This window comes from Podarcis melisellensis (assembly GCF_964234715.1).
Source record: "Podarcis melisellensis genome assembly, chromosome: 2".
Taxonomy (NCBI): Eukaryota; Metazoa; Chordata; class Lepidosauria; order Squamata; family Lacertidae; genus Podarcis; species Podarcis melisellensis.
Window position 1 is genome coordinate 20,514,474 of NC_138529.1, and position 21,177 is coordinate 20,535,650.

Here is a 21,177-nt window from a genome sequence, read left to right on the forward strand (position 1 = left end):
TTTTTTTGGCAATAGTTAAAAAACTGGGAGTTGGAAATCGTTGGTGATCTATTGCATGTCATTCTGTAGCTATTGCATGTCATCAATCTTACTGTTTGCCTGTTCCTGACACAAAGGCGTATGTGGCTGAGGCAGAGGTTTCTTCTTTTCCTCGTAGGCCTGAAAGACGTGACTTGCTTTTTTGCACTGTAATTTTTATTATCCTCCAGTCATAGATATGAATCCTAGATGCCCTTTGACATGGTGGCTCTGAGAACCATCACTGTGCCATACCCAATATCCCCATTTTTCTTCAAAGTCAATAAAAAATCTTGTCCTATTGTGAGGCTATATGAAAATACTTAATACTCTGTGCCGCTGAAAGGGACATACATAAGTCCATTAAAAGATACATTTTCAGTCACATGCAGTGTTCAAAATTTGCCAGGCGTCTTTTGCACCTTTCTATCAGTGGCACTGTGGGTTAAACCACAGAGCCTAGGACTTGCCGATCAGAAGGTCGGCGGTTCGAATCCCCGCAATGGGATGAGCTCCCATTGCTCGGTCCCTGCTCCTGCCAACCTAGCAGTTCGAAAGCACGTCAAAGTGCAAGTAGATAAATAGGTGCCGCTCCGGCGGGAAGGTAAACGGCGTTTCCGTGTGCTGCTCTGGTTCGCCAGAAGCGGCTTAGTCATGCTGGCCACATGACCCGGAAGTTGTACGCTGGCTCCCTTGGCCAATAAAGCGAGATGAGCACCGCAACCCCAGAGTCGGTCACGACTGGACCTAATGGTCAGGCGTCCCTCTACCTTTACTATCGGCCACATGTGACCAAGAAGATGCCCAGGTGCCAGGATGCCTTCGAACTCCTCTACCATCTGGAGGTGCATGTCTGGGGATCCTTGGATCTTGACTGTTTTCACACACTAGCAGTACATTCTGTAGAATTCTATTCATTATATTGTATCTGCACAATTGGAATGAATTTCAGGAACCAAAAAGTCCTATTGAAAAATACGACTTTTGAACCGTCTGGCCCCAAAATGGCAACTAGGTAAGGCATCCCGTTTTAGCGACTGTACCCTTGTTTAAGGAGCCATTTGGCACCTAGCTTATACTGTATATCTGAGTTTCTGGTCGTGTGTTAAGGTCAACCCAACATCTTCGGTATGAAACAGATAAGGTGTTAAACATTGCAAATTGGCAAACTGCGTGCTTGAACAAACCCTGTTTTAATCCTTAAAGCAAGTTGTGATCTATAAAGGCCGCTTCACACGTTGCATAAGTATTTTTCATGTAGTCGGTCCACAACATACGTAGTTATGTTGTCACAGAAGATTGCTGAAACTCTTTGATCAGCGCCTTGATAATGCAATCCATAATGCAGGTATTTCTCATTGCATTCAATAGGCCTTGCTTCCAGTTTACAGTTGCAACCTGAGTGCATTTGCAACTGTGTTGGCAAAAGTTGGCACTGCAAAAAGAACCAAGGCATATATAGATAGTTTTATTTGTATGCTCAAATGTTTAAATGTACCATATTTTTTGCTCTATAAGACGCACAGACCACAAGACACACCTAGTTTTTGGAGGAGGAAAACAAGAAAAAAAAATATTTTGAATCCCAGAAGCCAGAACAGCAAGAGGGGTCGCTGCGCAGTGAAAGCTGTAATCCCTCTTGCTGTTCTGGCTTCTGGGATAGCTGTGCAGCCTGCATTCACTCCATAAGACGCACACACATTTCCCCTTACTTTTTAGAAGGGAAAAAGTAAGTCTTATAGAGCAAAAAATATGGTATGTTCAAGCCATTGCTCGAGGTGGCTTGCAGCATGAGAATAAAAATCACCTAACTACAAATGTAACAATATTATTAAATGTAACAAAATTATTAAAAATCAATAAATAAAACATGAAAAGTACATAGCCAAATTAAACAATTTCCACATAAATCATAATAAGATCTAAAATAAACATACAAAGATTAGTATCAATTACAGCAGCAACAACACCCCAGCCTAAGAGTCTGTTCCGCAACCTCAGATTTTGTAGCTGGAGTCAGTCCGGGCCCCGGCTTCCCAGGCCAGGTGGGGAAAGGCCTGCAAGGCGGGGAGCAGGTCTTCCAGGACTCGCAGCCAAGATAAGTTTACTTGTCACTAGCAGCGTTGAAGCTGTTGGTCAGTTAGATTAATTTATTTAAGAGCTTCGGTTCGGTCAAAAAGTGACCCCTAATTAATCATCCATCAGATTATTAGAAATGGTTTAATTATTTTTAATGCAAGGACCTCACCAAAATGTAAGGAGGGAACGTTCCTCTTTCAAAGATGGTTTGTGATGTGGTACGTCAACATGTTTGCGTCATCCATAAAATGATGGAAAAATTATTTTCCCCCCCCAGGACGAGCTTATATTTATTCAAGGATACGAAGGTGTGTTTTATTAAGAAGCATCTATTTCAATCAGCTAAAGACTTCTTTAACTGTGTGGTGGCCTTCCTAGAAGCTATTTTAGGCTATGGGTCAAACAGACCTGGAGGTTTTGTGCAAAAGACAGCTCCAGTATTGCAGTTTACAGTCTAAGAAGCGAGGCAGGTCCAGGCTGGGGGGGGGGGGGGAACAGGCATTTTTTCTCTTTTTTCCCCTTCCACTAAACTTGGCAAGGGGAAGGCTGGATCTTTGGGGTTGAGGTTCCCAGGAGGAGCAGGCTTTGTGCATCCTTCTTCTCTTCCCTGGGCTTTGGGGAAGTTTTCCTCCGTGTCATTCCCACATGGGTAAGAGTTAAGCTTCCCCCTTTGGAAAATGTCGCTGTCTGCCTTCTTTAATGGAAGATCTGAACCTGGATTTTGGGAACAAGGCTTAAGTAATTTTGAGAAGCATCATCCTATATAAGCACCCCCACAAAGGTTGCCTTACACCCGATCTATCCATTTCCCCATCTAACCCAGCAGTGCATACTCTGACTGACAGCAGCACTTCAAGATCTCAGGCACGTGGCCCTTCGCAGTGAATGCTCTCTTTATCTTTTCAGCAAGGGATGCCCCAAGGATTGACTCTGGGCAATGCATGTCCTCTATCATTGAGTCATGATCCCTCCTCTGTTTGTTAGCAAAACACCCTGCTAGAAATTTCCTTGCTAAATTCTGCGCCAACAATGGCCTTTGGAAGTCAGACTGTGCCCACAGGCCGCATTCACACCATCTATTTAAAGTGCTGTGGTATCACCTTATAAACAGTCGCTGCTTCCCCCAAAGAATTCTGGGAGCTGTAGTTTGTTAAGGGTGCTGAGAGTTGTTTCCCATCAAAAAGAGTTCCCATAGTTCCTTGGGAAGAGGGGATTGATGGTTAAACCGCCCTGGGAATTGTAGCTCTAGGAGGAGAATAGGGGGTCTCCTAAGAACTCTGATCACCTCTAACAAACTACAGCTCCTAGAATTCTTTGGGGAAGAATTGCAATGATAAAGCTGAGTGTGTTACCGAAGATGTTGTTTTTGCTTCAGACAATTCCGATAATCAAAGGGGCGGCAATATTTAAAGAGTGGCAAAGAGCAAGGTGTATCTGGCAGGGTAAGAAGCCGAGAATAAAATTCAAGTTATTGACTGATGCGAAAGATAGAGGAGGCTTCGCCCTGCCAGACCTGAAATGATATTAGGAACATTTAAAGTGGTATCATAGCATTTTAAATGTGTAGTGCTAATGTGCTCATTGTTTTCTGGTGGTTCTAAGAGATGCTTTGATTCAGGCAATGAATGTATGGTGTAGGGCAGTCTATTATTATTATTATTATTATTATTATTATTACTTATTAATATACCACCCTATACCCAGAGGTTTCAGGGCGGTTCACAGAAAAGATCAACATAAAAACCACAATATATATATAATCAAAATAAAAACAACAACCCAATAACAGCCCCCCACTACTGTTGTCGGGTGATCGCTCCCTGCACCCTTGTGGTGTAAGCTCTCTCTAAGTCTTTTGGATGTGCTCTGCTGTTCTTGGAGATGTTAGTAGACAAGATGGCGATTCAGGTAGGTAGAGCTTTGAATTTTATAGGCTGAATTCGGTATCTTATATTCTGCCCCAAAGAATATAGTAAGGATATATAGATATAGCAAGGATGAGGAGTCTGTTGCAGTCCAGGTATTGTTGGACTACAAATCCCATCATCTCAGCCATGCTTGGCTGATGGGAGGTGGAATGCAGCATCTAGAAAACCACACAAGTCCTCCCTTTCTGAGCTATAGAGAGAGACTGCACTGATTTTTAAATACAGTCGTACCTTGGTCCTTGAACATAATGCGTTTTGGGAGTCCACTCAACTCCTGAAACCATTCAAAAACCAAAGTGTGTCTACCGATTGGCTGCAGGAGCATCCTGCAGCCAATCAGAAGCTGCGGAAGTCGCGCCGGATTTCCAGTTTCTGAAAACCATTCAAAAACAGGAAACTTCACTTCTGTGTTTTGATCGTTTGAGAGCCTATTTGTTTGGGAGTCCAGGCGTTTGAGATCCAAGGTACTACCGTAAAGGAATCAAAGGTATACGTATTACATTGAGGCTGAAGTCCTCACACATTACCTGGGAGGAAGCTCCCTGGACACAGTGGGAGTTGCTTCCAAATCAACCTGTATGGGATTGTGCTGTGTGTAGCTCAACCTTGAGAGAGTGAAGAAAACTTGAAGTCAAGAAGACTTTTTGATGTTTTATGGAACCTTTGATTCCGGAACAGAACCCGGTCCTGGTTCCCGTTAACTTCCTCTGCTCCAACTTACCGTGTCCTTGAACGGGTTGTGATCCCAAAGAGAATCCGGTTTTCTGCCATCCGATGGAAGGACGGACATTGCTAGCGGAGGAGTTTCTGGGCAGAAGTGAGCAATATTCTTTCGTTCTTCAGGCAAAACAATGAGGTCTTATCAGCAGGGATGCCATATTTTGAAGAGCGAAAAAAAGAGGATGTTGCGATGACTCTCATTTTAAATCCCCCTACTATATGTAGGCTGTAGAAGCTGTGATATATTGCTGAGGGTGCGGGGCAGGAGAAGAGAAGAGGAAAGCAAGTCTTCAACCACCAGTTATGTCTATGTCTCATCCAGGAAGTATAGCCAGAAGCATTTTGTCAAATTAAAAAAACCCACCCAGACAGAAATTTTACCCCTGAAAAAGAGGATGTGTCCTGGGAAAAGAGGACACATGACAAGCCTGGTTCGCTGAAATTTAGGATCTCCCTTTTCTGTTATACCGTTAAACACCAAAGAGAATGTGAATGACTCAATAAAGGCAGTGATCTTCATTCCTTTCCGACCTGGGATCCACCATTAACCCCAAGCGCCAATATTCACAATACAGTGGTACCTCGGGTTACATACTTAATTCGTTCTGGAGGTCCGTTCTTAACCTGAAGCACCACTTTAGCTAATAGGGCCTCCTGCTGCCGCTGCACTGCCGGAGCACGATTTCTGTTCTCATCCTGAAGCAAAGTTATTAACTATTTCTGGGTTAGCGGAGTCTGTAACCTGAAGCGTATGTAACCTGAGGTACCACTGTATGTTTAACCATGTGCCAGTGTTTTGCCCCATGTGTCTATCTTTAGGTCTCGTTCTCTCCCCCTCCCCCCATTTTCTCTTGAATTTGAAAAAGCAAAAGGCGTTATTGGCGTGGCCCACTTTTGTGTGGAGTGTTCCTCCGATTGTGGGTCATAACCACCAGCTGAAGTCCAATGGCTTGGCTCCTGTACACAAGGGGGATATACTTTGGTTATGAAAGAATGTAGCATTCCCTAACCTGGTTCCCTCTTTGGGTCTCAGAGGTTGACTAGTGCGTGGGGCAGTTTTGGACACCTGTCCTTCTGCCCGCTGAGCATACCAGGAGGGGCAGGTGAGTTTGCCTCCTGACACGCCACTGATGTGAGCCCAGCTGCACGATGCCACAGATTCCAACTTTCTCCAGCCCCACAATGAGGAGTTTTAGTGCAACATCTCTGGGGTTGGGTCCAAATTGGGGAGGTCTAGGATAATGCGTCCACCCTCACACCCGCTTGCTAGTTTGCTAGGGCTCAGAAGTCTCACAATGCAAGTGAGAATATCTTGTGCGAATTCACAAGGTGAAACTGAGAAATCCACCTTGACAGGGAGAGCAACATATTCTAGATTGATGGAGGGCAGCTCTTGGGCTTGGCAGGGGAAAAGATGGATGCCTTGTTAAAGGGTTAAAAGACTTCTCTCCAGGGAAGGGGACTTCCATTTGCAGGAGACAGAGGTTCCGCAGACGCTATGGCAACAGGTTCAAGCCACCAGGGAGCAGACATCTTCTGAAGGGGAGGCCAGAAAGTGAGGAGCGCTGTCAGTTGGGTCAGAAAGTTGGAAGTGGTGCAATTTGGTCAGGAGAAAGAGGAGACACAGTCTGGCCTCCTCTTCTCCCCTGGAAGTGGGGTGGCCTAGCTGGAAGCAAATGAAGGTTTTGGAGTCTCCCTCGTTCCTGGACTGAAAAGTAAAGATTTGGAGAAAGCCACCTTCTTCCCTCCAGAATGACTTTAAGCAGGAGCTCCTAAATGCATATTCCATAGTGAGCCCCTTTGGGTGTCTTGTCCTAACCCGGCAATAGGCCACCCCCAAAACAGAGGAACGGGAGGCTTAGTTGAGGAGGAGCACCCAGAGTCCTGAACCTTAGGCCTGGCCCTTCCTCTAATCACCTTTGCTTAACTTCTGGCCCAAAATGCCACTTTTGGATTTGTTGCGTGGCCTCTTTTTTTGGTGGGTGGTTCTGGGTGCAGCCCCTGGCTGTCCTGGGAGCTTGTTGTCTTGTCGCTACTTTCAAGCGTCCCTACTTTCTATTTGAACCTGGCAGATTATAGAGAGGCCTTTTCTCAGACATCTTACTAGATGTTTGCTGTTGCCACAGCTGCTTTCTGCCCCTCTGAATGTTTTGAGTGAGGTCAGTCTGTGTAAATGCCAGTGGACCTCTTCCTGCTTTACATGATGATGATATTTCTATGCCACCCATCTGGGTTAACCCAGCCACCCTGGGCGGCTCCCAACAGAATATTAAGAACACAACAAAACATCAAACATTAAAAACTTCCCTATACAGGGCTGCCTTCACATGTCTCTTAAAAGACATGTTTATTTCCTTGACATCTGATGGGGTTGCATGGGTTGGGTGCCACTACTGAGAAGGCCCTAGGCCTGGTTCCCTGCAACCTCGCTTCTTGCCATGAGGGAACCACCAGAAGTCCAGGGCAGTCCTGTCCCAGATAATTCTGTGATGACTTATTCCACTTATGGAGTGAGTAAAGTACAGTGGTACCTCGGTTTAAGTACTTAATTCGTTCTGGAGGTCCGTTCTTAACCTGAAGCACCACTTTAGCTAATGGGGCCTCCTGCTGCCGCCACGCCACCCGAGCACGATTTCTGTTCTCATCCTGAAGCAAAGTTCTTAACCCGAGGTAATATTTCTGGGTTAGCGGAGTCTGTAACCTGAAGCATATGTAACCTGAAGCGTATGTAACCCGAGGTACCACTGTATTCAGTAAGGCTCCGTGTGATCTGGGGTGTGTGTGGTACTTAATTTTGAGGGGAGTAACGAATTTGGATTCTGCATGAATTCAGGGGGGCTATTTTTACTACATATTGGGGGAATGTATATGACGCTTTGGAGAATCCTTTACACTGTAAGAAACACTGGGTTTTCTTGGTTGCCCCAAAATAACTTTGGGCTGGGCCCGTCAAGGACAGCGGTGAAACCCGTTAAGGGTTTTGCCAAAGAATCAGGTGGGATCTTCCTCACGGAAGGCCTCAAATGTCACATGGTTGCAATAATTTAGAAGGCCATTTCTATATGGAATTGCAGAATGATATCTGAACGCCGTTGGCAACCAAAGAGATGCAAGTGTGCCCACCAGTGCCCCCTTCACACACCCCCCCCCGCAAATATATTTTGATTGGATAAGATTCTTGTTGCTTACAGAGTTTGGATTTTGTAACTCCAGAGGTTTTGTCTGTCGCTGTTCATCGGAAGAGACTAGGTACTGAAAAACCTGAATTAATGGAGCGTTTCTGTGTCACTGTATTGATGTGCGATCAGATTCCCCACCCCCCTTTAAAGTGCTCCGTGTGACCTTTAATATTGCCAGCATTTGCACAGACTGCTCTTCGCTTTTGCTTCCTGTGTTTCCGTGGGGCGAGAACTCTGCTTTCTTGGTTTGTTTTTAAAAACGGGGGTGGGTGGTTTTGCAGTTACTTTTAGTACTGTTGCTGTGAAAGGGGCGACTTTCTGGTTTGGGAAATTGAATCTTGGCTTTGTTTTGGATTTATTCAATGCCGCTGTAGTGAAATTTTGGAGTGACGGCCACAGGATTGAAAAGAGATGCAAAATCTCTGCTCCCTTAAAACCCCATAGCCTTCAAAACCCACTTGCACAGGTGGTGATCTAGACATGTATTTACATCGCTCGAGGTTTCTGTATCTTCTGTGTTGGTTGTGCAACATGGAGCAATTGCACCTTTGTACAAGGGGCTTGTGAGATCTGGTTTTATGGTCATAGCTTTTGAATTAATGAGCGGGGGAGGGAAGCATTTCCATGTCAACAAGGCCAGGCCTCTCATCACTAGACCTTAAAATTTATTTTCTTTTCTGCTTGGGCTGGAAGAAAGCTAAACACTGGAATTACAAAGTTGTTAAATTCCTGTTAACATTTGACAGTAAAGAGATAAAATACCCTGTGCGCCATAGAGCTGGGTGTTTTTGCTAGGATAATGCTTATTACAGTTTAATTTTAGACGCCTTTTTGCAGAGGCTTCAAGGAGTCGAAGTGTGTTAAGAAATTGGGAAGCAAATTGTCGAAGTATTTAGAGCCTGACATCATTTTCAGTTAACTGGAGATGTTAACCATCGTTAGGGTGTCCCAAATCTTAAAACACCATCCTGTGATATTGGGGTGGAGGTGTTTTATTTTTCCTGTGTATTTGAAATAAAGCTGCTGTTAAATTAATCAAATATATTCAAATTGGGCTGGAGCGGGGGGGAGAGAGAGAGGTGCTCTAACAATATTGTTAGAGGTTCCAAAGGGATGGAATATCCTTTGATATATGTGATTTGTACCCACTGCCTTTTGGGTTTTACAGCAAGCCCCACTGCCCCAATTACGGGGGGGAAAGAGTTCACTGTGTCACAATTTCCCCAGTGTAACTTTGAATAGTCTGAGGATTTCCTACAGCTCCAGACCCCGATGTTCTTTGGTTAGGCAGAAGCCATTTTACCTATTCCCATTTGTTGGAAAAATGAGAGAGTTCTTGGAAATGGGATTTTGGGGGCGGGGTAGAGAGAAGCAGGCTTGCTTGTTTTTACGTTACCTGAGCTTAATTGGGGGGGGGGGATAGTTGCATTTATTACAATCTGGAGAAAGTTGTTTTTCCCATTTTATTCCTAATGTTGGCCCTCTTTGATGCATAGGGAAGTTTAGCAGTGTGTAAGCAGAAATTCTTAGGAAGCTATTGATCTGGGCATCTAGTAGGTCACTGTCCTCCTCCTCTCGTGGCTCTTGCACAGCCTCTTCTGCCTGCCTCCATCCCTCCCAGAGCCCCAGTGCTTGCCTCCAAGAGCCATTGATTCAGGAAGAGGAGTAGATTTTACAAAACAAGTGCATGTAAATGCAGATTCTGTGTCTTGAGTGCATAACCTGGCGTGTGTCAACATGTGAAGTTTTCCTTTCTTGCATTTGTTGGGCTTTCAGTCTCGTCTTAAATGCATTTGTTGTTTCCCCATGTTTAACAGTTTTTAATGATCTTATGTGTACAGTCGTACCTTGGTTCTTGAACGGAATCCGTTCTGGAAGTTCGTTTGACTTCCCAAAATGTTCAAAAATCAAGGCGCGGCTTCCGATTGGCTGCAGGAGCTTCCTGCACTCAAGCGGAAGCTGCGTCGGATGTTGGGCTTCCGAAAAAGTTCGCAAACTGGAACACTTCCGAGTTTGCGGCGTTCGAGATCCACGGTACGACTGTACATCGCTTTGAGATGGTGATTTGGAAGGTGGTTAATAAATTGATAGTAACAGTAAAAATTGGGCTTGACCACAACATGGCTTATGTGGCACTGTTTAAACCCTAGTGAGAGGCTAAGAAGAAAACAGGGCTGGGGAGAAGGAAGTTTCCTAAACTGTTTTCCTTCTTGCCTAGGTCTCTTGGATACAGGATGGATGATCAGAAGACACCTGGTGAGGACAAAGACTCTGACACACCAGGTAGGTGCCCCAGTTTGGCGTCTGTTGATGAGTAGTTTGCCTCCACAAGAGGTTCAGATTCTGTGGTCACGAGAGAGGAGAGATCTCCAGAGCTGACAGAACACCCCCCACATACACTAAGTAAAAGAATGTGTTTTATCACACACCCCTCTGCTTCCTCTCTTTTTCCCTAACCTTACACAGTGGTACCTCAGTTCCTGAACGTCTCTGTTGACTAATATTTTGGTTTTCGAGTGCCGTAAACCTGGAAATAAATGCTTTGGTTTTCAAACACTTTTCGGAAGTCAAACATGCCGTGCGGCTTCCGTTTTGAGTTTTCCGTATTGAGTTTTCCGTTTTCGAACTTGAACGGTCTTCCAGAACGGATTACATTTGGAAACAGAGGTACCACTGTACTGTATACAACGCCAATGTCTCACAACAAATGTAATTGATCTGTATCAAACACAAAATGAACAAAAGAGACAATGGAAATGTATTTGTAAACCATGAAAATCTTTAATAAAAATTACTTAATTTTTTTAAAAAGTCTTTATTCCAGCAAGCATTTTCACCAAAGCCTGGTTTTATAGTTTTCATCCAGTTTTTATCTTTTCTGTCTTTTTATTTCTTGATAGATAAATTGTTTAAATGAATGAGAAAAGGTAAAGATAAAGGACCCCTGGGTGGTGCTGTGGTCTAAATCACTGAGCCTCTTGGGCTTGCCGATCGGAAGGTCAGTGGTTCAAATCCCTGCAACAGGGTGAGCCCCCATTGCTCTGCCCCAGCTCCTGCCAACCTAGCAGTTTGAAAGCACACCAGTGCAAGTAGATAATTAGGTACCGCTGTGGCGGAAAGGTAAACGGCGTTTCCGTGCACTCTGGTTTCCGCCGCGGTGTTCCATTGCACCAGAAGCAGTTTAGTCACGCTGGCCACATCACCTGGAAAGGTGTCTGTGGGCAAACGCCGCCTCCCTCAACCTGAAAGCGAGATGACTGCCGCAACCCCATAGTTGCCTTTGACTGGACTTAACCGTCCAGGGGTCCTTTACCTTTTTACAAGAGAAAGGCCAACTCAAATAATAAAAGAGTTTTTGTCAGAAACCAAGGATTAGCCATGTAACACCAAAAAAAGAAGAAAAAGAATACAGCCTTCCAGAATTAAACACAACAGAGTGGTAGTTTTTCTTGCCTTTGCAGTCTAGGGAGGAACTGCAGGTGACAGAGAATATTGGGCTGCCATTGAACACAGGAGCAGTGTGCTGAGTTCCCTCTCCGATGTGCAGTTTTGCTGGCTGTGGGCCTTGACATCATGGCAGTGTGCGATAATCCCGCCTCTGTCGGCCATCATTGACTGCACTCTAGGGAGGCCACGAATCACCCCTTGTAGCCACATCAGAACACATTGGAGTAGATGCTATGCATGGGAGAACTCAACATGCGGCCGTCTTTTTGTGTGTGTGGCAAACCAATGTTTTCGTTTGGTTAGCAACTTGCAAATCTTGTTAACCTGAGAGGTTGACGTTAAAATGAGGGATGAGTGTCAGAGCGGAAGACCACCTACATTCTGCTCTCTCCCAAATAGAAATAAAACCAGCATCAACAGAAATATAAATATACGCGTTATGAAATAGTGTTGCGTTTTAAAGTACACGTCATCCATCTGTATCTGTGTAGGCTTGGTAAAGCAAATAAAAAATCAGCAGGAGCCTTAAAAACAGTAGAGTCAATGCGCTTGCCTAATCTCAATCAGCACGGAATTCCAGAGTGAGGAAATATGAAATATTGCCTTTGTGCAAATATGGAAGAAACATTACGTGGCATTTTGCAAAAGTGCCAGCTCTGCAGGTTGAAGCTGTCAGGTGAACATATTATGGTAAACTGGTCCTGAGATGGGTCTCATTTCTGTCAGCGGTATCAGTATTGGTGTCAAACTTTTATTTTAGTCACATACAGATAAACTGAACGCGTAAGACTTAAAACAGGCAAGGGATAAAAACTAGTAGCTGAAAGGTGGTTATATCTAAAGGTAAAGAGACCTCTGACCATTAGGTCCACTCGTGGCCGACTCTGGGGTTGCGGTGCTCATCTCGCTTTATTGGCCGAGAAAGCCGAACCAGAGCAGCGCACGGAAACGCCGTTTACCTTCCTGCCGGAGCAGTACCTATTTATCTACTTGCACTTTGATGTGCTTTCGAACTGGCAAGAGCAGGGACCGAGCAATGGAAGCTCACCCCGTCACGGGGATTCGAACCGCCAGGCTTCTGATCAGCAAGTCCTAGGCTCTGTAGTTTAACCCACAGCGCCACCCGCGTCCCATTGTATCATACATAACTTAAAAAGATAGAAACAAGGACAAATGGTTAAAACCAACTTTAAAGGAGGGAGCATGAAAGAGCACAGGTCTTGCATTTTGGGCCTAGTTTGTGGCGCAAACCATCCTTCGACGAATATCCATAATAGCAGCACAAAATCTAGCAGCTGAGTATGTAACATCTGGGTTTTAATCTTGAAGTAGCAGGGAGGCATTAAGTTTTCTGTGCGACCTGGAAATTTATGTTAGTGTAGGCAAGATGAACGTAGCTCGCATATCTGTATGGTACTGGCAGTGAAAAAAGGCATGTTCCATCGCTTCTCGGCCTTTTGGCTAAGATCAAGCGTAGCATCTATTCCTGTCAGCAATTGTGCTTGATAATGCATATATTCCCCTCTAGACACGTGAAGGTCTGTGGTGGGGTGGGGCGGGACCCAGAAAAATGTGGAGGGAGGGGAGATTTCCTCCCCCCCCCCCAATCATTTCCCCCCTCGGGCCTTCATCTCTCGTATCACTCCTCTTATGAAGTCCTCAGTTTGGGCAGGGAAAGTGACACGAGCAGTGCGTTTCCTACCCAGTTGCCCGGCCTTTGACAAAATACCCTCTTACAGCAGCAGATGGAATTGTGTCCTTGGGGGAGCAGGGCAGCGTGGAAGCTGATCCATTGAAGCCACCAGAAGAAGGCCCTGCAAAAGAGGCATTGGAAGAAGCGGAAGCGAAAGCAGAGCCAACCCCGACCTGCAGGTGGGAGACCTTCGGCGGTGTTCACCCCCCCTTCACTTGGAGCTCTTTTCTTCTGAATGTGGAGGCTCTTGAGGGTTCAAGGTTAACAAACCGTAGTAGGAGAATCCGGGGAAGAATTTGAAGGGGAATCTGGAGCCTTTGCTTGGCATTGGATGGGCACAGAGCATAGCTGTCAACCGTCCCTTATTTGGCGGGAAAGTCCTTTATCCCAGCGCTGTGTCCCGCTGCTGTCCCTTATTGATGATGTCCCTTAAATTTCCCGGGTTTCAAAGGAAGCAGCTCCTCTTCTTCCCTCCCTGCCGGCCAGGGAGGAGGGAGGCTCCAACTGTGTTGCTTGGCTGCCTTGCTCACCCAATAAGGAGTCTAAGAACGACTGGGGGGAGGAGCTTGCATGCCTTGTGCCGATCAAATCGGCTGTGTTGCCTGGGGACTTGCCTTTGCTCAGCGCTTCCCAGCGGAGAGGTGACGGTGATTTTCCTTGCTGCATCCCCTTTGCCGGGTTGCTGCGCTGTGGGAACCACCGCTTGAGGCTTCGTTTGGCTGTTGGCTGGGCTTTCTGCCTTTGGTTCAGAGGGGCTCAGAAGTCGAACATACCTGTGCTGGGAAAATCCCTTATTTTGGCTGCTGAGCCCTTATTTTCGAGGCTGCTGGTCCCTTATTTTCAAATCTGTAAGTTGACACCTATGGTACAGAGAGTCCATCATGGATGCCCAAATGGGACTGGAGGACAAGAAGGCCTGGATCCTGCATGCTTCCAGATCAAAGTGGCCCCTTGGGATATTTTGGGTGGGAGCACCCTTGCGGGTTGGAAGGGGGCAGATTTTCCTTGCAACGGTGAGCACATTCTCATCTCCTCCTTTCTCCCACCCTCCCAGCTCCCCACCCAAGCGCTGTGCGTTCTGCAACTGCAGCAAGTGGAGCCTTCACGGGCAGCGAGAGCTGTTGCGCTTCGATCCGGCGCCTGGCTGGGCGGACGAGCTTTCGGAGCCGCAGGAAGGGAAGCAGCCTGGCTCGGCGGAGGCTGGAGGCGACGACCTGACCCTGATTGGCTTTGCGGATGGTGTGGCAGTGCGAGAGGTGTTTGAGCCAACAGGTGAGCCCAGGAGGTGCTGAGGAACCTGGGCCTAGCCTGGCACCCCTCCACTTTACCCCAGCGCCATTATGCCCTTGACAAAGCTCCCTTTCCTGATGTCTCTGTGCAGCCTAGAAATCTTTTTTTTATATAAAGAAAATCTTTATTAATTTTCACATAGACAAATATACATTACATATAATACAAAAGACGATACAAATGAATAAAAACAATAAAGTAAAAAAAGAAAAACAATCAAACACAATATATTACGCTTAAATAACAAATTAAAATATGTAACTTCCAATAATTCTCTTTATACTACTTTTGTTATCTGTATTCCTTGCACAGATTCATATTATTTTATTTTGTATGTAGATATATAATCCACTATTACGTTTTGAATAATTCTTGGTTATCGGTATCACTCTATTTCTGCAAGGATCTTATTGTTCATACAGCACATTTTCAAGTATTCTTTATATATTTTCTATTCCCTAAATACCTTTTGGTTTGACATTCCTCTAAGTTTCCCAGTCAATTTTGCTAGTTGCAGGTATTCTATCATAAGAATTTGCCACTCTGTGATCGTTGGTAAGGTTTGGTTTTTCCAATTTCTTGCCACTATTATTCTGGCTGCTGTAACTGCATACATAAACAATGGTCTTAATATATTTTTTTATTTTCATTGGTAGTATTCCTAATAGAAAAATTTCTGGGTTTTTTTAGAAATGTAAATTTGAATACATTTTTAAATTCACTGTAAATGTTGTTCCAAAATTCACGGATATCTTAAAAGCTGGTTGGCTTCTGATTTAGCAATACACCCCTCTTTCTTTTTTTATCAGGAGGGCTTAGATTAGAGTAAATTGGGAGGGTTAGGGTTTGCAGACTCGAATCTTTTGTTTTTCTTTTTGTACTGGTGTGGTAAGAATTTACTTCTGCAGCACCGTGTTCATTACCCAGGTGAGGGAACGCACCACAGAACCAAGGAAATAAAATGGGTCCAACACCTGAGAGGGACTGCGTGTTTATTAAAGCTGTTGCAATAGGACAGCCTTGCCAACACATGCACACAGATACACAAAACCAGGGACCTAGTAGTGACTTGAGAGCATACACTTGGACTTAAAGAGCAGATGAACTCCTGGAGCTAAGCACACATGCTTAGATGTTAGATATATCTGCCAAGACCATATAGCACTGGTCCTGAAACTCCTACATTGGCTCCCAGTACGTTTCCGGGCACAATTCAAAGTGTTGGTGCTGACCTTTAAAGCTCTAAATGTCCACAGCCCAGTATACCTGAAGGAGCATCTCCACCCCCATCATTCAGCCCGGACACTGAGGTCCAGCTCCGAGGGCCTTCTGGCGGTTCCCTCCCTGCGAGAAGTGAGGTTACAGGGGACCAGGCAGAGGGCCTTCTCTGTAGTGGTGCCCACCCTGTGGTACACCCTCCCATCAGATGTCCAGAAAATAAACAACTATCTGACTTCTATAAGACATCTGAATGCAGCCCTGTTTAGGGGTGTTTTTAAGGATTGATGTTCTGTTGAGTTTTTAATATTCTGTTGGGAGCCACTCAAAATGTCTGGGGAAACCCAGCCAGACGGGCGGGAAACAAACAAACAAATACTATTACTACTACTATACTATTATTACTACTACTACTATTACAGTATTGGCCCGAATATAATCCACACCTGAATATAAGCCGCACCTTTCAAATTCAAGGGGGCGGGGAGAAAAAAAGACAATACCCGAATATAAACCACTCACGTAAAAATTCCACAGGCAGTCATACCTGTTCTGTTTCAGCAGCGATATCGTAAAAGCCAATTTTTGTAAGGTCGCAAATTTAAGCTGCACTTTAACTTTTCATGGTCGGAATTTTTTGGGGGAAATGAGGCTTATATTCAAGCCAATACGGTGTTGTTATTATTATTCCTAATTCCCCATGCTCCTGAGTGTGTGCCTTTGAGGAGATTTGCTTTGCTGCCCTGTTGACTGTTTTCCTCTTCCTGTTTATGCAGGTCACTTCTGGGCTCATCACTGGTGCGTGGTGTGGTCGGCCGGAGACTTGCGTTCGGAAGGGTCATGGTTGAGCCTCGTGAACAAAGCTGTCATCTCAGGGATTGCACAGGTTTGTCGGGGCTCAGCTGTATTGGGAGGGCTAGCTCTTGTGTGGGGTGGGCCAGGAATATACGGGGTGCGCTACTGTATTGGGAGGGCTAGCTCTTGTGTGGGGTGGGCCAGGAATATACGGGGTGCGCTAGGACAGTCCTCCCAGAGCAACGTCCAAGGCAAAGCTCTAGGAACCGCTTTCCTCACGGAGCACAGAATACACCCTTAAGAGATCCTATAATCCTCTGAAGGGATGCGGGTGGCGCTGTGGTCTAAACCGCTGAGCCTCTTGGGCTTGCCAATCAGAAGGTCAGCGATTTGAATCCCTGTGATGGGGTGAGCTCCCGTTGTCCTGTCCCAGCTCCTGCCAACCTAGCAGTTCAAAAGCAGGCCAGTGCAAGTAGATAAATAGGTACCGCTGCGGCAGGAAGATAAATTGTGTTTCTGGTGCTCTGGCTTCCATCACAGTGTCCTGTTGCACCAGAAGCGGTTTAGTCCTGCTGGCCACATGACCCAGAAAGCTGTCTGTGGACAAACACTGGCTCCCTCGGCCTGAAAGCGAGATGAATGCCGCAACCCCATATTTGCCTTTAACTGGACTTAACCGTCCAGGGATCCTTTACCTACCTTATAATCCTACATTGCAGGGGGTTGGACTGGATGACCCTCAGGGTCCCTTCCAACTCTGCAATTCTATGATTCTTTTGAAATACATTTCCTCACCCTCAAGTTACATCCTGATGCAGTCCTTAAATATGTTGGGAATTAGTATCCTGTGGGGTTTCCCCTCCCTTTGTTTGGGGAAAGGACCAGAGACAAATTCTTCGTGCCCTAATTCCTGCTGCAGCAAATCCTGTTGAAGGAGCAGAATAGCACCCTGGTCATAAGAAACGGCTGCCAAATGCTTGGAATTTCTTGGATGTAGCCAGGATTCGGTCGTCATAAACAGCGTCCGGGCAGAAATGGCTGAGATGTACGGGAAAATCCAGATGTATGGCAACCCATGTCGGGAGTGTCGATTTTGGTGAATTTCCTTAAAAATAGCTCCAAAATTACATTAAAAAAAGAGATTTTTGCAGAAAAAGCTCAACATCTTTTTTTTTGTCAGGGTTTTTACTTTTTGAAATATGACAACCCTAGCATAAGAGAAGTTAAACTGTAATAGCCATATTTGCTAGAATGGTTGCGACTTGAGAGTGAATACAGTGGTACCTCGGGTTACATACACTTCAGGTTACAGACTCCGCTAACCCAGAAATAGTACCTTGGGTTAAGAACTTTGCTTCAGGATGAGAACAGAAATCGTGCTCCTGCGGCGTGGCAGCAGTGGGAGGCCCCATTAACTAAAGTGGTGCTTCAGGTTAGGAACAGTTTCAGGTTAAGAACCGACCTCCGGAATAAATTAAGTTCTTAACCCGAGGTACCACTGTACTGGAATCCAGTGATTAAAACGCAACGTTTCATTCAACATGTAGCTACCAAGTGGACACTCCTCAACCCTCAAGTATACTTTTGCGTGAGGACCAGAGAATTGTACAAAGCCTCTCACCCCTTTTCACCCTCTGACCAACGGAGCACAAACATGCCAAACCTTCCTCCTTTTTTTTCTCCCGGAAAACACTCCTGAAACCCGGCTGTGTTGCATTGCATTCACACTAGGTTGGCGAATCCAACTTTCTCCCAGTTTGTGGCTTTCGTTTCATTAGCAGAAGCTTGAGATTTTTTGTTTTAAAGTGTTATTCCCCAAAGCCCTTGCCGGTCCCCCCCCTTTTTTTTTTGCAGCGACTGAGGACCTGGAAGGGAAGCTCTGGGAACAATAAAGAGCTCAGGAATGCTTTCAGGATAATTAAGCTGTGTGTATACACCGGGGCTGGCAGACCTCAGCCTCCCGGGATCCACTTTGTTTGTTTTTTTACTAGAACCCCCAAAACCCACCAGACCCAAGCCTGGTACAAAAGGCATATACTTAGAATTAAAGAGGATGAGCCTAGGGATTTGGTTATAGTAGCAGAACTGAAGGAAGCTTTCAGTTCTCCTGAGTATTCCCACCTTTCTCCATTTCATCAGTATAATTTAATGTGGGTGGTATTTTGTTATTAAACAAGTTGACAATCCTTGCCGGCCTACTGGAAATCAACCAGAGATCTGCCATTAGATCCCTGTCCACCCCTGGTCTACAGCCTCTTTAGGTTTGCCTTGGACCAGGCTAGAGATCTGACAGCTGGACAAGAAGTTTGTGTTTAAATGAGTTGATGCGACTGGGTACCAGCCCTGCGCAAAAGTGAATTCCAGTTTTGGAAACTGCTGTGCAGCGCAGGTGAAGGTCGGGTGGGTGCTCAGAAGCGTCCAGGTCCCACAGGCAATTTGCCAGAGTGAATTAAGCAGGTCTCTCGATCTTAAGGGACGCGAGTGGCGCTGTGGGTTAAACCACAGAGCCTAGGACTTGCCGATCAGAAGGTTGGCGGTTCGAATCCCCGTGATGGGGTGAGTGCCCATTGCTCGGTCCCTGCTCCTGCCAACCTAGCAGTTCGAAAGCACGTCAAAGTGCAAGTAGATAAATAGGTACCGCTGCAGCGGGAAGGTAAATGGCGTTTCCATGCGCTGCTCTGGTTCGCCAGAAGCGGCTTAGTCATTCTGGCCACATGACCCGGAAGCTGTATGCCAGCTCCCTCGGCCAATAAAGCGAGATGAGCGCTGCAACCCCAGAGTCGGCCATGACTGGACCTAATGGTCAGGGTTCCCTTTACCTTTACCTCGATCTTAAAGGTGGCTGTTCCTCAGCCGTAGTCTGAACAATGAATGGTTCCTGTCTTTGGTGGCAGCTGTATCTCAGCTCTGGTTGTTCTCACCTATCTAATACTCCCATTCTCTGCAGGAAGAGAAGTTCGCCCCACCCCCCTTTATTTAATTTATTTAATTATTATATTTATTACGAAAAGGTGTTTATTTTATATCCTTTATCGGAAAATAAAAAAGTACAAACGTGTAAGTGCGTTGAGTGAGATGAGACGCAGAGAAGAAGAAACAAGAATTAGTACCCATGTAGAAAACAAAACAACAACACCAAAAAAAAAAAAAGATATGGCCTGGCTTTCAATTTGAACTTAGCCTTATCTTTTATTCCCCTTCCTTCCCTCCCCCTCCCCTTTTTATGAAGATTACCCGCTCTGGATCCCACAGCTAATTCTCCCCTGGTCTCCCCGGTTGGCCCAAATAGGACTAATTTAGCCAGCTAGCCCTGGTGATCCTCTAATGTTCATTGGATGGATTTCCCCCCTAAATTGATTTTTGAATTCTGAATTTATTGTTATCCATGTTTTATACTGTATTTTATCCTGTTTTTTGTTGAATCAATTAAGTGTTTTAAATTTGTTGTTAGGCGCCCTGAGCCTGGTTTTCTGAACCGGGAAGGGCGGGGTATAAATAAAAAATTATTTAATTATTATATTTATTACGAAAAGGGGGAAGGGGATGTTATTGTAGTTAACCAGGCCTTATTAGGGTATTTATGAAAAATGAACCTCTTTTTGAACCCGCGACGTCTTCTTCCTTCCAGAAATGTGAACACTGTAAGAGATGGGGTGCTACCATTCCGTGCCATGCAGAGGGGTGCCAGCGCCACTATCACTTCCCCTGCGCGGCGACTAGTGGCTGCTTCCAGTCTATGAAGAGCTTGAAGCTCCTCTGTCCTGAGCATTTGGACCAGGCAGTACAGATGGGTAAGTTTTGGCGGTGTGGCTTTCTGGAATGGGAGCCTTTTCTATCCCAGTGATTCTGTGAGCAGCATGGTACTTAAACAGAAGCATGTGGTTTTTTGTTTTTGCTTTTCAAAATGCTTTATTGAAATTAGAGAAAAGTAACATTTAATAAAATTACCCATAGAAAAAAAATTAGTGTTTGTTACATTGTATCATGTTCTTAAGATTCCATTGACTTCCAGTCAGTTTTCCCCCTCCCCTGTAACCCCTCCCCCCCCCAAATTGTTCTCTCTTCAAATCTTTAACCATGTGCACAGATTTTTCATTCTAATTTGGACACTTGGGTTGGCTTCCCCCTGTGCTATCTAATTCCTATAACTTGTCCATTTATTTAAAAAAAAATTGACATTTGTTTTCCCATGTATCTTCCGTCATTACCTGTTCAAATATATCAGATTGTATATATTCAAAAACATAGTCAAAACAAAAAAAATTCCTTCCAGTAGCACCTTAAAGACCAACTAAGTTAGTTCTTGGTATGAGCTTTCGTGTGCATGCACACTTCTTCAGATACACTGAAACAGAAGTTTCCAGACCCTTCTATATAGTGAGAAGGTGGGGAGGGGTATTACTCAGAAGGGTGGTGGGAATGGGTGATTGGCAGATAGCTGTGATGAGCCTGTTGACGACTCTTAACGACTGCAATAGGTCTTACAGGAAAAAGCAAGGGGTGAGAAGGTGAAAAATGGCTTTGTCATGTATAATGAGATAAGAATCCAAGGTCTTTGTTCAGACCAGGTCTCTCCATGGTTTTAAGTTTGGTGATAAGTTGCAATTCAGCAGCTTCTCTTTCCAGTCTATTTCTGAAATTCCTTTGTAGTAAAACAGCTACTTTGAGATCTTGTATAGAATGTCCTGGGAGATTGAAGTGTTCTCCTACTGGTTTCTCTGTCTTGTGATTCCTGATGTCCAATTTATGTCCGTTTATTCTTTGGCGTAAGGTCTGGCCTGTTTGTCCAATATAGAGAGCTGAAGGACAC

General features: G+C 45.1%; 1 protein-coding gene and 1 long non-coding RNA gene across 15 annotated transcripts in view; one reads left to right on the forward strand and one right to left on the reverse strand.

Annotated features, from left to right (window-relative positions):
- The window catches only part of KMT2D (lysine methyltransferase 2D), a 107,742-nt gene that overhangs the window by 7,447 nt on the left and 79,118 nt on the right, over positions 1-21,177 (forward strand). For 7 of the 13 annotated variants that reach the window (XM_081898487.1, XM_081898486.1, XM_081898488.1 and 4 more), the window contains exons 2-6: positions 10,143-10,207; positions 13,111-13,243; positions 14,119-14,336; positions 16,349-16,458; positions 19,996-20,158. In XM_081898487.1, coding sequence (XP_081754613.1) covers positions 10,159-10,207; positions 13,111-13,243; positions 14,119-14,336; positions 16,349-16,458; positions 19,996-20,158 — 673 coding nt within the window. In that variant the 5' untranslated portion in view covers positions 10,143-10,158. Of the gene's footprint in view, positions 1-6,333; positions 6,461-10,142; positions 10,208-13,110; positions 13,244-14,118; positions 14,337-16,348; positions 16,459-19,995; positions 20,159-21,177 lie in introns of those variants that run through there. The other 6 variants (XM_081898493.1, XM_081898492.1, XM_081898482.1 and 3 more) reach the window with 2 other exon arrangements.
- LOC309363038 lies at positions 1,197-6,300 on the reverse strand. 2 transcript variants are annotated; one of them, XR_014165182.1, is made up of 3 exons: positions 6,094-6,300; positions 4,747-4,993; positions 1,197-1,453 (listed from the first exon to the last, which is right to left on the reverse strand). It is a non-coding gene; the product is annotated as an uncharacterized lncRNA (long non-coding RNA). The 2 variants fall into 2 exon arrangements; XR_014165183.1 differs by having other exon boundaries at positions 5,756-6,300.